The sequence below is a fragment of the Sus scrofa genome, chromosome 5 (assembly GCF_054392235.1).
Source record: "Sus scrofa isolate SSC_HxYL_T2T_F1_AM1 chromosome 5, Sscrofa_HxYL_maternal_Yorkshire_Landrace_v2.0, whole genome shotgun sequence".
Classification (NCBI taxonomy): Eukaryota; Metazoa; Chordata; class Mammalia; order Artiodactyla; family Suidae; genus Sus; species Sus scrofa.
In genome coordinates this window covers 63897442-63913692 of record NC_139387.1, presented here as the reverse complement: position 1 = coordinate 63913692, position 16251 = coordinate 63897442, and the positions used below count along the sequence as shown (strand labels likewise).

The 16251-nt window shown below is 36.7% G+C and overlaps 1 protein-coding gene across 4 annotated transcripts in view; it reads left to right on the top strand.

Annotated features, from left to right (window-relative positions):
* Positions 1-16251, top strand: part of PTPRO (protein tyrosine phosphatase receptor type O) — a 241700-nt gene that overhangs the window by 158391 nt on the left and 67058 nt on the right. For 3 of the 4 annotated variants that reach the window (XR_014803816.1, XM_084956710.1, XM_003126453.5), the window contains exons 7-11: positions 3212-3408; positions 10724-10844; positions 11180-11373; positions 12268-12379; positions 14919-15070. Coding sequence is in view for 2 of the 4 variants with exons in the window: in XM_084956710.1 (XP_084812836.1) it covers positions 3212-3408; positions 10724-10844; positions 11180-11373; positions 12268-12379; positions 14919-15070 (776 nt within the window). In the remaining 2 variants the exon portion in view is untranslated. Of the gene's footprint in view, positions 1-3211; positions 3409-10723; positions 10845-11179; positions 11374-12267; positions 12380-14918; positions 15098-16251 lie in introns of all 4 variants that reach the window. The other variant, XR_014803817.1, reaches the window with a different exon arrangement.

The following is a 16251-nucleotide window of genomic DNA, read 5'->3' as shown; positions in this document are numbered from 1 at the left end:
AGGCAGAGGGAAAAGATCAGTTTATTTAGCAGCTTAAAAGTGTTGAAAATAAAAAGAAGCCTAACTCAGATAAATATCCGTTTTCTCTAAACTATCAAAAACTTGAAATTTTGAGACACTTCCTGGCCATTCTGTCAAAGTAAATTGATGGATTGTATAAGCAACATGGATTACTTAACATGCCCTTTATGAATCCAAATTTGAATGGGACAACAGCAGATCTGTGCGGGATAGTTTTGCTCAGAACTGAAAATAGCCATTTTTTTTTTTTTTTTTATTGTTTCCAGTATGGACTGTGGTTCAAACTAATCATTCAACCCTCAATACTGGGACTTCTGGTGTACAGCGTAGATAAATAAATGATATTTTTTTAAATGTTGAAAATATCTCCTATCACAGTTTTACTTAAGAAACCAAAAATGTCATCCCTGGTGAAAAGTTCTAAAATTATCTGCTAAACATGCAGAAAAAAATCCATGATTGCCTTGCATGTCTTGCAAGCAATGGGCAATCTTTGACTTAACATCACTTGAGAATGAAAGCCAAGTTTAGCATTCAGCTCATCCCAGGAGGCTAAAAATGTGATTAATCTCATTAACCCAGAGATGTCCTTGTCTGCTATAGCACATCCCAGGAAAACGCCCACAATTCCTCTGGCCATTAGCACTTCCTTTCTCTTAATTTCTATTGTGTTTCATAGTGCACTACGCAAAAATCACAGAGTTGATCTGAATGTGATATTTTTCTGTATTGATTTTATTTGTGTACATCTTTCTTCTCATACCAAATTGTAAAACTCTAGGCTGGAGTTATAATATTTGCTTATTTATCAGTTTTTGTGCATTCAGCAAATATTTATTTATTTATTTTTAGTAAAAACAACACTTTAGTTATGTACTGATTTTTTCACAAGATTAGAATAGTCTAGATTAACCTTTCACAATACCCCTCACGACTTGCTGAGTATCCTCTTCTTAAATTTTATTTCTTTTTTTAATTACTCAATGAATTTTATTACATTTACAGTTGTACAACAATCATCACAACCCAATTTTATAGCATTTCCATCGCAAACCCCCACAGCAAATATTTATTGAACCACTTTCCATTGTCAGGACCTCTGCTCTATTCTTAGAGTATCCAAATTGACCAGCACTCCTGAGAATGTGTCAGAATTGCTCAAAAATATGATTCTTTCAAAGAGATGCATATTAATATTCATCTGGGAAAATATAGAGCACTTTTTCTCTGCCAATAAAAGAATAATTTTAGAACTTCAGATATCCTGTTCTTCAGTAATGAGTTCTTCAGGTGTACTGTGTATATGCCTTTGATTTTAAAAGGATACTGTATTTATGCAGGTTTGAAGGCTTTCCTCAGAGATGAAAATTAAGGTAGAAATTTACATTAGTCTTCCAACAGCCTTGTGATGGGAATATTTCTATTATCTCCATTTTTGTTAGAAAAAAAAAAAAACAACTGAGTCACAGTTTAGTGACTTAGAAGGAGAATTAGACTCTAGAAATATTTGATAGCGAAGTCTATTTCCATGGAGCCTATAGGACTTAACTTGGGTTGATTATGAGGTCAATCCTAATATAAAACTGTTAAGAAAGAAAAAAAAAACATTAAGAGAGTGAATTTGCTTTACCTCGCGCCACCTTCTCTCTTCATGCCCCCATTACCCCAGTAATCGTCATAGCAGCAATAACACTTTCACATTTATATAGTTCTTTACACATTATAATCCCATTTGATCCCAAGGACAGTCTTGTGAAGTAGATTAATCAGATGGCATCATGACAAGTTATCACAAAGCCCTGACCCAGGAGTCAAGAGTTCTGGGTTGATTCCCAAGCATTGCTAGCTCTGTGATGTTGGGCAGGTTATTCACAACTCTGCGCCCAGTTTCCCTATCAGTAAAACAAGGCACTGGAACTCTAAAGTCCTTTGCAATACTAACATTCTATGATTTGGCCATTTGACAGATGCAATGACTGAGATTTGGAGAAGTTAAGTCATTTGCCTAAGGTTGCATCACTAATAATGAGCAAAACCGAGTTTGGAGCCAACTTTCCTCTTTCCAAACCCATGTTTTTCACTGTTTTATGGTGCTCCAGGAAGTTTTATGTAAGGATTAAGATAATGGATTTTGGAACCAGACTTTGTGTGTGAATCCCAGCTCTACTTATGCTGTCTCTGCCTTGGTTTCCTCATCTAAAAGTTAGATTAATCCTAATACTTACTTCATAGGTTAGTTAGGACAAGGACTAAAATATGTAAACACTTATAAACACACAGTGAGTGCCATATGTCTTTACTATCTTCATTATTATCATCACTTTTATTGCTGTTATTTCCCTTGCCCCTCTGAGACTGCTCTCCCCAGCAGAGCCACGGGCCCCTCCCTCCCTTCTGGGCTCCAGGAACACAGCTCCCTGTGAGGGAACTGAGAAATGTATCCTAAGCAAATAAAAGCAGTTGCACATTTGCATTTTAATAGGGACTTTCTGTAGATAATCATCACCTTAGCATTTCTTGGGTCCATACTAAGTGTCAGGCACTGTGCTAATAACCACTTTGGAAATTTAAGAGAAGAAAGCTAACGGCAAGCACTTTTAGAGAGATATTTCGTAACAAGGAGACCACCGTGTCCTCAAATCCATCACCCGGGTTTCAGCCAGTTTCCATAATTGAGCTCGCCTGTTGCCTATTTCTTCGCTAACATAGTCGCGCCCTGCCTCTTTGATCCTGCTGTCACCAAATTAAAAATCTTTTCACACGATTAGAATAGAGGCTAATTTGAAACTAAAAGTAATTCTTTCTAGAGACCGAAGATCCCAACAGCAAAGGAGTTATAAACACTGATGAAATGCCACAGTGCCATGCATATTCTTAGTTAAAAGAGAAGTAAATTCTTACTGGTGAAGAATCTACCAGAATAATCTCAGATGCACGTGACAATTGAATTGGAGCTTCTGCCTCTCGGTAGAGGTGGTTTGGCTGCTGCTGCCATCCTGTTGCTTAGGTTGATGGGGAGGCCATGCAGTGGAGGCTGGAGCTAAGCAGAGGATGTATAAAGACCTGCCTGGCTGGCTGCCAGCCTTAGCTGGAATATCTTTGTAAGGGCAAAAGGGAAACAACGGGATTTTTAAACCTAGAATCTTGTACCTCAACCAGCTCAGCATGTATTCTGATTTGAAATGTCCAGGTCCTTCGGGAGAGTGGATTGAAGAGCTCACGGAGAAGCCCCAGCATGTGAGTGTCCATGTCCTAAGCTCAACCACCGCCTTGATGTCCTGGACATCTTCCCAAGAGAACTATAACGGCACCATCGTGTCTGTGGTGTCACTCACCTGCCAGAAACAAAAGGAGAGCCAGAGGCTAGAAAAGCAGTACTGCACTCAGGTAAAGGAAGGGAAGGGCAGGCACTGGAGTGCGGGGGTGGGGCTCCCTCATCCCCTGCAGCCCAGCTTCCCAGGCAAGGCTAGGGGAGCTGTGCTGAGGTCTCCCAGATGCATCATTGTGGGCCGTGTTACCTAGAGCCAGGAAATCAGGGCGCAAGCCTCTTCAATCACAGTTGCCTTCCTTCTCCCTCTTCCTTTTACTTTCATTCCTCATTCAAGAGAATTTATTGAATACCTACTATGTGCCGGGTACTGCGATGGATGTCGGGGAATCTAGAGAATTGTCTTTGCTCTGCTCTTGCAGAGATTACAATCTAGAGGTTATAATCTAGTGAGAACAATGGTTAAGTGACCATAGAATTACTGCAGGGTATAAAATAAGGGCTAGGCTAAAAGTAAATGATGGCGAGGCCATGTGAGTTTACAGAAAGAAAGGCACGACTAAATATGGACTGGGGGCAAGAGGATTGGGAAACTGGTCAAAAGAACTTCCCCCAAGAGAGGAGACAAACAAGCAAAAGGACTGGGAGGAGGGGCTTGTTTACTTGTTTTACGATTTTCGCCAATTTTTTCTTGTTATTTTAACTATAAAAGCAATGCATGCTCACTGAGAAAATAATTCAACAATTGAAAACACATGAAGTAAACCTGCCCCCTTCACTAACCATAACCCTGAAGAGTTTTGAAGGATAAACAGGAGTTAGCAGAGCGCAAGGGAGTGGGAGGGGCAAATAGAGACACTACTGATGTCAATCATTACTTCTGGGCAGGGCTGCTGGAAAGAATGGGCACGCCCAATCATCAATCTGCACAAAACCACTACTCTGGGCCCCAGAGTGGACCTTGCTCTCAAATGCTTTGGATGTTCGCAGGAATCCTGGAGCCCAGACCTGTTTTCCTAAAGCCTAGGTTTATTTTTTTCATAAGACCCAAGGTACTGATTCTTGGTGACTTACAAACGCAAAATTTCCTCACCTAAAAGCAGAAAAATTAAATTGTCAATTCATGTGGAATACACTGGAAATATAATACACACTCAAAAATGATGTTTGCTCTGTGAAACTATTTGGAGTGTTTCCATTTATCCCATGAAAATTAGGCATTTAGTGTAATTCAAAGAGTGAGAAATTTTAAATTAATATGTTGAATTCAGGACTCCTGGCCTCTGGATCCCTCAAAAGCCTTAGAGTGCTGAGATAAACCCAACTTGAAGATGAGTCTCCCTTTCGAAGTGAATTAAATTAGAATAAATACGCTAAACAGATTAACTAGTAATCACAGCTCACTGTTCAGTTTATTAGCTTCCTTCCCTGAGTGTAGCCACTACAACTGGCTCTTTAAAAGGAAAATGTGTTGCTCCTACGGCACATGACCTAGAACTTGACTGCTCTCAAAGCACAGTTCTTCTTGCTCCCTCTGATGTACACTTGTATGTATCTTTTACATAGAAGCCAAAAGCTAAAAGTGTAGATAGATATTGTAAATTATAAATGAACCAGAAAAAGCTGGTCTAAGTGCATTCTGACAATGGCTTCTTGAAATGCAAACATGAAACTGTCCGGGAGTGTAGGCAAGGAGGCCAACTATTTGAAAACAAGGGCAGAAACTGGACCACTGCCCTAGGTGTTTTCTCAGTTACCACAGGAGGATTCTGCTATTATTGCATCATTATCATTTTTCACACACACACACACACACACACACATACACACACACAGTATTTTCAAAGAAGGAATCATTTGCCCTCTTCTCATTTTTTCAGGTGTGCAATATATATACACATCGTTGCTTCTTATTTTTTTAAAAGCCGGTGGAATTTCCCTAGGGTGAATTTATTATGATGACATATTTAAGTAGATATCATTCCAGGAGGTCATTTGAATAATCAGAACCAACTTCTGCCTAAAATATGACGAATCAAACAAACTTTAACATCACCCTGAAACAATCTACACTCTATCTCCTCTGTTATTTTAAATATGCTTAATGTGTGATTAATGAACAAGGTTAACTTTTGCAGGTATGTCCATATGTCTGCAATGTGTTGTTAAGTTTAAAAGGTTGGAACAATGTTGATATATAACATCTATATTGTTCAATATCATATTATTTATGTATATACATATATATCAAGGAAGGTCTAGAAGATTGCCTGCCAAAATGTGGGAAATGGTAAGAGGACAGAAAGTTTTCTAATTGACTTTATTTGCTCTTCTATGGTGTGAACAATTTTTGGCAATGATCACTAGTAGTTTTTCCACTTAAAAATGTGTTTTAAATAAATAAAATGGTACTGCTTAGTTCTGCATGACACACATGTTCTTTTGCATAGTATGTCTCTTCAGGAAATGCTCTATTGGATGAGATGGCAAATTTTGAGATGGCTTCCAGCAGAATTAAAATTCTAAAACATGGACAAGAAATTCTGATATGCATGTAAATGGTAAAGAAAAGGTTGAAATGCTAATTTATTAATTCAATTTCATCTTATTTTGATCAAGTTACTGAAAAAGAAATTTTGGTACACTGTTCCACTACTTATGTGTAGAACAAGTTGTACCAATTCGAATTATAAATTTCCACTGGGTGGTAGAGTTAGTTTCTAGTACTGGAAAGGTTTAACATTTATATCATTTAACCAAAACTATATTTATTCTTAAAATCATGACAAGACAGGGAGTTCCCATCATGGCTCAGCAGAAGCAAATCTGACTAGTAACCATGAGGACGCAGGTTCAATCCCTGGCCTTGCTCAAAGGGTTAAGGATCTGGCGTTGCTGTGAGCTGTGGTGTAGGCCAGCAACTACAGTTCCCATTTGACCCCTAGCCTGAGAGCCTCCATATACCATGGGTGCAGCCCTAAAAAGACAAAAAAAAAAAAAAAAAAAAAAAATTGATGAGACAAAAACAAACCTTGCATAGGTAAGCTGTCAACAACATTCTTCTTCATTGATTAGTGTTCCTGTTTGTAGCAGTTTTACAATTTTATGTATCCTAGATGCCAGAGTTAATGAGTAGTAAAATTTAACTTTGTTGATAACTCTAGTTTAAGAATCCTCACACTTTATAAGGTGTATTGCCTATAGTTTATCAATGAGGAAATCAAAGTGAGAATTATAAATAAATGTCCATGCTTATAAGAGGTGGAGTCAGGATTTGATGTCATGTGGCCTAATAGAGAATGTACCTTCTTTCCACTAAGTAAAACTGTCTAATGAATCAGAGTCACTAAAGGGCAAATCAGCACATTTATTAACCTATTAGTTAAATCATCAGTTCTTATGCACACCAATATTCAACTTTAATAAATACATTTTACTCATCTGTCTCGTTCACACCACTTTTCTCTATGTGGTATTTTTTCCGTAATCAAATTTTAAAATATTATTAATAATGTTTTAATATTATTAAAAAATAATAGTAAAGAAGAGCTCAACTAAATGAAAGATGTTTTGTACAACATTATTTTATTGGGTCACAGTAGCCTTGCAAAGTGCTGATCCCTGTTACCTTTTTTTTAATTGAAGTATAGTAGATTTATAATATTATATTTTGAGAACTATGTCTAGATACTCATGTCGCAACAGAAGAAAGGGTGGGGGAAAAAACTGTAACTGCAATGTATACATCTAAGGATAACCTGACCCCCTTGCTGTACAGTGGGAAAATAAAAAAAATAAAAAAATTATATAATATTATATTAGTTTCAGCTTTACAACATAGCAATATTTTTATAGATTATACACCATTTAAAGAGGTTATGAAATAATGGCTATATTTTGTAACCTGTGCTGTACCATGTATCCTTGCTGCTTATCTACTTTACACATGATAGTTTGTATCTCTTAATCTCATACCCCTATCTTGCCCTTCTCTGCTTCCGTCTCCCCGTTGGTATCCACTAGTTTGTTTTCCATATCTGTTTCTGCGTTGTTATATACATTTACAATATGCATTGTATACATTCATTTATTTAATTTCTTTATATCCCATATATAAGTGTATTTGTCTTTGTCTGATTTATTTCACTAACCATAACATTCTCTAGGTCCATCCACATTTTAAATGACAGAATTTCATTCTTTTTATGGCTGAGTAATCCTCCACTGTATGTTGATAGACACTTGGGTTGCTTCTGTATCTTGGCTCTTGCAAATAATACTTCTCTGAACACCGGGAAGCATGTATCTTTTTGAATTAGTGTTTTCTTTTTTTCAGGTATATACTCAGGAGCAATTGCTGGATCATACAGTAGTTCTGTTTTTAGTTTGTTAAGGAACTTCCATATTGGTTTCCATAGTGGCTCCACCAATTTACATTTCCACTGATAGTGTACAAGTGTTCCCTTTTCTCCACATCTTCCCAACATTTATTACTTGTAGACTTTTTTTTTTTGGTTTTTTTTTTTTTGGTCTTTTTAGGGCTGCACCCATGACAAATGGAGGTTCCCAAGCTAGGGGTCCAATTGGAGCCATAGCCACTGCCCTACACCAGACATAGCAACAAAGGATTCAAGCCACGTCTGTAACCTACACCACAGCTCACAGCAACACTGGATCCTTAACCCACTGAGCAAGGCCAGGGATCAAACCCGCATCCTCATGGATGCTAGTAGGGTTTGTTAACTATTGAGTCGTGACCGGGAACTCCCTGTTATTTGTAGGCCTTTTCATGATAGCCATTGTGACAGGTATGAGGTGATATCTTGTCACCTTGGTTGGCATTTCTCTAATACTTAATGATGTTAAGCATCATCTCATGTGCCTGTTAGCTATCTGTCTTCTTTGGGAAAATGTCTATGCAGTCTTCTGTTGATTTTTGACTTTTTTTTATGTTGAGTTGTATGAACTCTTTGTATATTTTTGGATATTAATCCCCTTATCAGTCATAACCTTTGCAGATATTTCTCCCATTACATTGGTGGTCTTTTTGGTTTTTCAATAGCTTCCTTTGATGTGCAAAAGATTTTAAGTTTAACTAGGTCCTGCTTGTTTAATTTTGCTTTTATTTCTTTTAGGAGAAAGAAATAAAGAGAGATAGGGCCAAAAAAATTGCTGCGATTTGTGTCAAAGAATGTTATGCCAATGTTCTTTCCTGGGAGTTTTATGGTTTCAGGCCTTACATTTAGGTCTTTAATCCTTTTTTGAGTTTATTTTTGTATATAATGCGAGGAAATATTCTAATCTCACTGTTTTACATGGAGCTGTCCAGATTTCCCCACACCACTTATTGAAGAGAATGTCTTTCTCTATTGTATATTCTTGCCTGCTTTGTTGTATATTAATTGATCATAGGTATGTGGGGTTTATTTCTGAGCTTTTTATTTTGTCCCATTGATCTATGTGTCTGTTTTTGTACCAGAATCATGCAGTTTTGATAACTGTAGTTTTGTAGTATAGCCTCAAGTCAGAAAGCATGATACCTCCAGCTTTGTCCTTTTTTTCTCAGGATTGCTTTAGCCATTCTGGGTCTTTTGTGATTCCATATAATTTTAGGATTATATGTTCTAGTTCTGTGAAAAATGTCCTGGGTATTTTGATAGGGATTGCATTAAATCTATAGATTGCTTTGGGTAGAATGGACATTTAACAGTATTTTTCCAATCCAAGAACGCGGGGTATCTTTCAATTTCTTTGAATCATCTTCAATTTCACGTTTTATAATTTTCAGGGTATATATCTTTCACTTCTTTGGTTAAGTTTATTCCTAGGTATTTTATTCTTTTTGACATGATTTTTAAATAGGATTTTAAAAAATTTTCTCTGATAGTTCATTATTAGTGTATAGAAAAGCAACAAATTTCTGTATATCAATCTTGTATTCTGCAACTCTATTGAATTCATTTATTTGTTCTAAAGACTTTGGTTCAGACTTTAGGATTTTCTATATAAAATATCTTGTTATTGCAAATAGTGACAGTTTACTTCTTTCCTTTCAATTTGTGTGGTTTTATCTCTTTTTCTTGTCTAACTATGACAGCTAGGACATCCAATGCTGTGTTAAATAGAAATGGCAAGAGTGTGCAACTTTGTATTGTTCCTGATTTTAGAGAAAAGTCTTTCTGCTTTTCACCAATGAGTATGATGTTAGCTATAGGTTTGTAATAAACGGACTTTATTATATGCAGATATGTTCCCTCTATACCAATTTTGATGAGGTTTCCTTATCATGAATGGATGTAGAATTTTGTGAAATAAATTTTCTGTGTCAATTTAAGATGATCATGTAATTTTTAATCTTCCCTTTTGTAAATGTGGTTTATCACACTGATTGATTTGTAAATACTGAACCACAACTGCACCCCTGGAATAAATCCCACTTGATTATGATGTATCATTCTTATTATATATTGTAGAATTCAGTTTGCTAATATTTTATTGAGAATTTTTGCATCTATACTCATCAAAGTTATTGGCTTATAATTTTCTTTGTTTTGATATCAGGATAATGGTATCCTTGTACAATGAATTTGGGAGTTTTCTGTCTTCTTGAATTTTTTTGAATAGTTTGAGAAGGATAAGTATTAACTTTCCCCTATATTTTCGGTGGAATTTCCTTGTAAAGCTATTGGATCCTGGACTTTTGTTTGCAGGGAATTTTTTTAAATTACAACTTCAGTTTCACTACAAGTGATCAATCTGTTTCGATTGCCTGTTTCTTCCTGATTCAGTCTTGGCACGTTGCCACAATAGCCTTGCAAAATGCTTGCCACTGTATCTTGTTGATGAGTCCTATGACTTGCTCATATCACGGAGTAGAGGTCACATCGCCAGGTTTCTAGTCCCAACACTGATCTAAATATGTGACCTTGGCCATCCTCTAACTTTACGTTCTTGATTGATTAAACGAGAGATTTGGACTAGATAATCTCTAAGGTCATTTCCATCACTATAATTAGATATATGCTTCTAAGTGATGAGAGACTAAAGACATTCCTGCACTGATCTTTGTACATAATCAGCTGACACTACGATTTAGGATGTCAGACTATCCTTATGGTATTGCTGATTTGATTATGGCCAGACTGATGTGTCTCTGATGTACACAGTTACAGTTGACATTGACGGGCATAAAGCAGTTCACGGTGCTTATTAAATCCAGCCATGATATTTGAATATTCTCAGTTCCCTTCAGTGTTCACATAAACTATAAATCATCCTAATTTTGAAATCTGACCTTCCTCAGCATGAGTAAAGGCTTCTGGATTTTGAAGGCATTTGCTGTTTCACAAAGTGGCCCTGAATACAATTTTAGCATCTTTGTCACATTCTGAAAGCCCAGCTTTAAATAAATCTTATTGGATGTTTGGGTTAAAGGTGAACTCAAGCAAATCTATTATTGAAAATCTGGTTCCTGGTGCCCAGTACCAGGTTGTGATGTACCTCCGAAAAGGCCCTTTGATTGGACCACCTTCAGATCCTGTGACATTTGCTATTGGTAAGTTGCCAGCCAGAATAATAACTTTATCAGAGTACTGTTTGGAGAGGTGCAATCTCTGAGTTCAAGTCATTGCTATCATTTATATGAGGTCCATACTTGTTCATCTAGTATTCAAACTTTAGAGTAATTAATGACTGTAATTGTATATCTGGAAGACATCCTTAACATCCATTACTTGAGAAAAAGAAAATCTCAGGCAAATATGTTTGATTTTTGATAATTGTATCAAAAGAGTGAAAAACCTAGTTATTAAATAAAAGTACAAAACCATTACTGAGATGTTAAATATTCCTTCTTGACTTTGTTTTTTCGTTCCCTTCTCTTCTTCTTAGTTCCTACTGGAATAAAGGATTTAATGCTCTATCCCTTGGGTCCCACAGCAGTGGTCTTGAGCTGGACCAGACCTTACTTAGGAGTGTTCAGAAAATATGTGGTTGAAATGTTTTATTTCAACCCTACAACAATGACGTCAGAGTGGACAACCTACTATGAAATAGCAGCGACTGTCTCATTATCTGCATCAGTGGTAATCCTTCCTGAATCAGCTGTCACATGTACCAAATGTGTCTGAAAAAAAGTAGTATGTGTCTGTAAATTAAGATCATTTTGTAAATACAAACAGATAGCATGCTACTTGCAGAGTGCTAGATTGTTTTTGCTTTTATTTTTGTCTTTTTTAGGGAGAGAAAATTTTGTGTGACACTAGCTTTCACTCTTAATTGAGTGCTAATCCATATATTAGTAGCACTATCAAGTGCTTATTGTTTCTCTCTGCTCCTAAGGAAGAAAACACAAGAGATTGGCCCTAGTCGTTCAATCATTAGTTGACTCTGCTTAACTCTAATGATGACTCTTCTTGACAACAACAAATCAACCAGTATCTATAATGTCAGGCCATTAGAGGATGTTCTTAAGAGAGCAGGTAAAGAGTGCTCTTTCTGAGACTGGAATAATTTTTAAAGTACAGGTTACCTATAGGTCACACATGAAGTACACAATCATCCTCTAGCCATTTGAAAACTCTGGTGATTGCCAATTATGGATGTATGCTTATGGTCCAAACTGGGAGAATAGAGTTATGAAAGTTCATTTGTCTTAGAAATAGGATTATGGGTACATATGGGCACAGATAAGTACTATTTCACTCATGTAACATAACTTAGGAAACTACCAAAGGAAACCAACATTGCAAGTGTTTGACTCTAAATCTTTGAATCACTCTTTAAAAATTGTATTTTTGTATATCATTTTATTTATACCTCACCTCATCCCCAAAAGAATATTTTAATGGAAAATTTGGGAAATACAAAAAGGCACAGAAAGGAAATTCAAAATTATTTTTCATAGCGTGAGAAGTATGTAACTCTATTCCAAAGATACGATTTTCCCCCTTAGTCTTTTGTCTTCTTGCTTTTTTTAGAGGATAGCTAATTTGTTGCCAGCATGGTACTACAACTTTCGAGTTACCATGGTAACGTGGGGAGACCCAGAACTGAGCTGCTGTGACAGTTCCACCATAAGCTTCATAACAGGTGAGTGTGTGGGCAATGGTTCCATGAGAAGAGATCACTCTTTTGAGGAGGTTCTGAAGGGTCCCTCCCTCCAGAAAGCGCTAGTCACTTACCCAGGAACAATTGAACAGCAATTTCACAGGAGATGATAAACTTCATTCTGAAAATTCATGGTTTGTTTCAATGACAGCCTTTAAAGATTAAAATATAATTCTTATTCTGATCTACTGTCCCTGATTTCTTTTTTATCCTGAGTAACTGCCCTTGACTTAGTGCCCCTGTTTGGAACTGATTAGGACTAAGGGAGCAGACAGAGCTTTCAAGCTTCACACTGCACTCAATTGATTTTACCCATTTGATAATTATATTTGCTGGAGTGCCTCCATTTCCTTATTAATTAAGCCATTTTTAAAGTCACAGGATGACTGCAGTATTGTCTATTGCAAGAATTAAAACAAGCTTGGAGACACTTAGACTTGGGTGTGAGTCACACACAGCTCTGCTGCCTTCCACCATAAACTCAGGTTTTTTCAGGTGTATAGCGAGAATGTTAATAGTATCTTTTATCTGTTATTATTGTTCTATTATTACTTCCACATTAAATAAGCTATTTAGAAAACACGTGGCACAAAGTATAAATACTTAAAAACCATTAGTGTTGGCTCTTCCGAGCCTTAAATTATGTAGTTCACTGTCATATGTCAGAAACAACAATTTCTTGGAAACTTAGCCAAGAAACTATAACCCTTGTTTGAACAAAGATTTTTTTCGAGAACTTTTGATGGGATTGCAAGGCTGTAAATAGTTATACTGTGAAAAGGAAAGTAAATAATATTGCCTGGGTGAAGAATAACTTGTTTGCAAGTTCATAATTATGCCGGTATAACAAATAATGTTTAATAAACAAATAGTGACATCTTGTGGCCTTTCAGCAATGTACTGGATTTGAAAGCAACAACACGGAGTATAAAAATCTGAAGACTTTAGTAATACCTCTGATGAGGAGATAGATACTTCTGGCTCTGCAATTTTAAATATGTTTCTTGTCCTCACTTGAAATAGAACATGAGAAAATATCCTTTGAAGAAATATAAGTATAGGTACTTACATATAATGAAGCAGAAATATGTTAAGAAGCTATAAAGAAGCCAGGATTATTATCCTTTATTAGAATTTTCTGGAATTCCCATTGTGGCTCAGAGGAAATGAACCCGACTAGTATCCATAAGAACGTGGGTTCAATCCCTGGGGCTGCTCAGTGAGTTAAGAATCAGGCGTTGCCATGAGCTGCGGTGTAGGTCACAGATGCGGCTTGGATCCTGCATTGCTGTGGCTGTGGTGTAGGCCAGCAGCTACATTCCAGTTTGACCCCTAGCCTGGGAACTTCCATACGCCACACCTAAAAAGGAAAAAAAAAGAGAATTTTCTGCAATTTGATGTGCATTTGTGCTACTTATTGTAGACATTTTTGATATGTTGATTTTATTGTCAAAACATATAGACATGCTACTCATATTTGGCATGGAACAAAAATGTGTTTTTTACTCTATTACAAATCTCTTCAGTGAATGATTGCTTTTGAAAACATAGTTATGAATGTTTCTTATATGTATTGGTGCATGTTAAATAAAATAAGTCCTTTTTATTTGAGAAATCCTCCAAACTTTGGTGGGTTTGGGGTTGTATCTTGGAATAGAACATTTGACTGTCTTCAAACCAAGATGGCATGGAATTTAAATTCGACTGTGTATTTGTTTGTTAAAACTTTAGAATTAAGAGTTACTTTAAAAAGTAATTAAAGTATGCTTTCAGAGCTTATTTATTGTAATCTTGTGATGAGCTTTCCTCTCCAATTGGAAATTTTTAAATTTTATGTTGTAAAAATATAAAATAAATTAATAAGCTCAGTGTTAGGGAGAATTTAGCTTTGGAGCATTATTTTAAAAATCCCTTCCATGCCTCCCTTAATGCTTGCTTCAGTAGCTTTTATTTCGAGCTTACCTTCCACAAAGCACTGGGCTAGACACTGCCAGTGCCATCGTCTTGTTGTCTTATGGACATAATATTTATTTTCTCTTCCTCTATTCATTGATCCTACTGTCTTTCATTCCCATAAACTCCTTTGCTACCAATGAAAAAGATTCATTTTTATAGGACCCCAGGTTCTCCAGGACCGCTTGGAAAATAAGTTCACCAATGACTAATGACATTAATTTATTGATGCAGCAAAAAATTAACCCAACAATTGACCCAAACAAGTGAATGTTTTAGGAATCTTATAATTGAGATTTGCAAAAAAAAAAAAAAAAAAAAAGACCTTGCTCTCCTCTGGTACATGTGGGTCTGGCTGCCTTTTGTCTGAGCCATACAGTGTAGGGTCCCACAAAACAAGTGTCCATCTTATACCACTAAACCTCAATACATTACTGACAGGTCCAGGAGTCTGTAGGACCATCATGAGGCTCTAAATTAATTCTAGATGGGATTTCATGCTCTATTGTTAAGTACTTAATTATCACTAGTCTATTATACTAAAGTGTGCCTCTTTCTTCCCTCATAGCTCCTGTTGCTCCAGAAATCACATCTGTGGAATATTTCAACAGTTTATTATATATCAGTTGGACATACGGGGATGATACTACTGACCTCTCCCATTCTAGAATGCTCCACTGGATGGTTGTTGCAGAAGGAAAGAAGAAAATTAAAAAGAGTGTATGTTGCTTTGAATCTCAGCATTAGGTGTCTGAATATTTCTTTGCATAGACTATTGAAAACCATTAAGCAAATAATTATTGAGATATTACACATGTATTTGTATGCCAGTTGGCACTGTTTTAGGTTCTGGAGATAAGATAGCGAACAAAAATTGAATTCCTCCTTTCATGGAGCTTACCTTTCATTTTTCCTTTTTAGGGCTGTACCCGTGGCATATGGAAGTTCCAGGCTAGGGGTCAAATCAGAGCTGCAGCTGCTGGCCTACACCATAACCACAGCAACACAAGATCCGAACTGTGTCTACAACCTATACCACAGCTCATGGCAACATCGGATCCCTAACCCACAGAGCGAGGCCAGGGATAGAACCCACATCCTCATGGATATTAGTCACGTTCTTAACCAACTGAGCCACAATGGGAACTCCCCATGGATCTTACCTTTTAATTTTTAATTGTGAGTTGTAACAGTTGCCACTATTGATTTCACCTATACTTAAAGCTTTGAGCTTTTTTCTTCATGATACCAAATATTTTCAAGAAAATCACCATTAATATACTTATTATTTTCTCTATATATCTCCAACACCTAAATATTTGGGTACTTTGGAAATACTGATTGTTTTTTATTGAGCTTTTTGACATTGTGTTAATTAGGGTACAGCCTAAATGAGTGTAATAAAAATTTTTTTTTAAGATTGTGGCTTAAAAATACCAACATTTATGTCTCTCTCGTGGTGCCCAGGACTAAGAGGGCATCTCTACTGTAAGGTAGACATTTTGCTGCTCCATCTGCCACCACGTGTAGTCCTCATCTGTGTAGGTAAAGCTTCTTCGTCATTACCACCACATCCCAGCCTGCAGGAAGGGGAAAGAGAGGATGCAGGGGCTTAGAACATGCAGAGTGTGAACAAAAGCATAAGGCCCATGGACCTTCCTCTTACAAGCCATTGGTTGGAACTGGGTCACATGGTCCACACTAGCTAGAGAAGAGACTGGGAAGATAGTCTTTTGTTAAGAGGCCAGGTGTCTATAGACATGGTTAGGTTTCTTCTGAGCTGCTCAGCTGGCGCTGAGCAATGTCTCTATCAGTAGCATCCTAGCAATTGCCTTTCCTAAAATTTGCTGAATTCACAGCAATACGCATGAGGAAAAATTCAGACTAATACCTATTCCAAA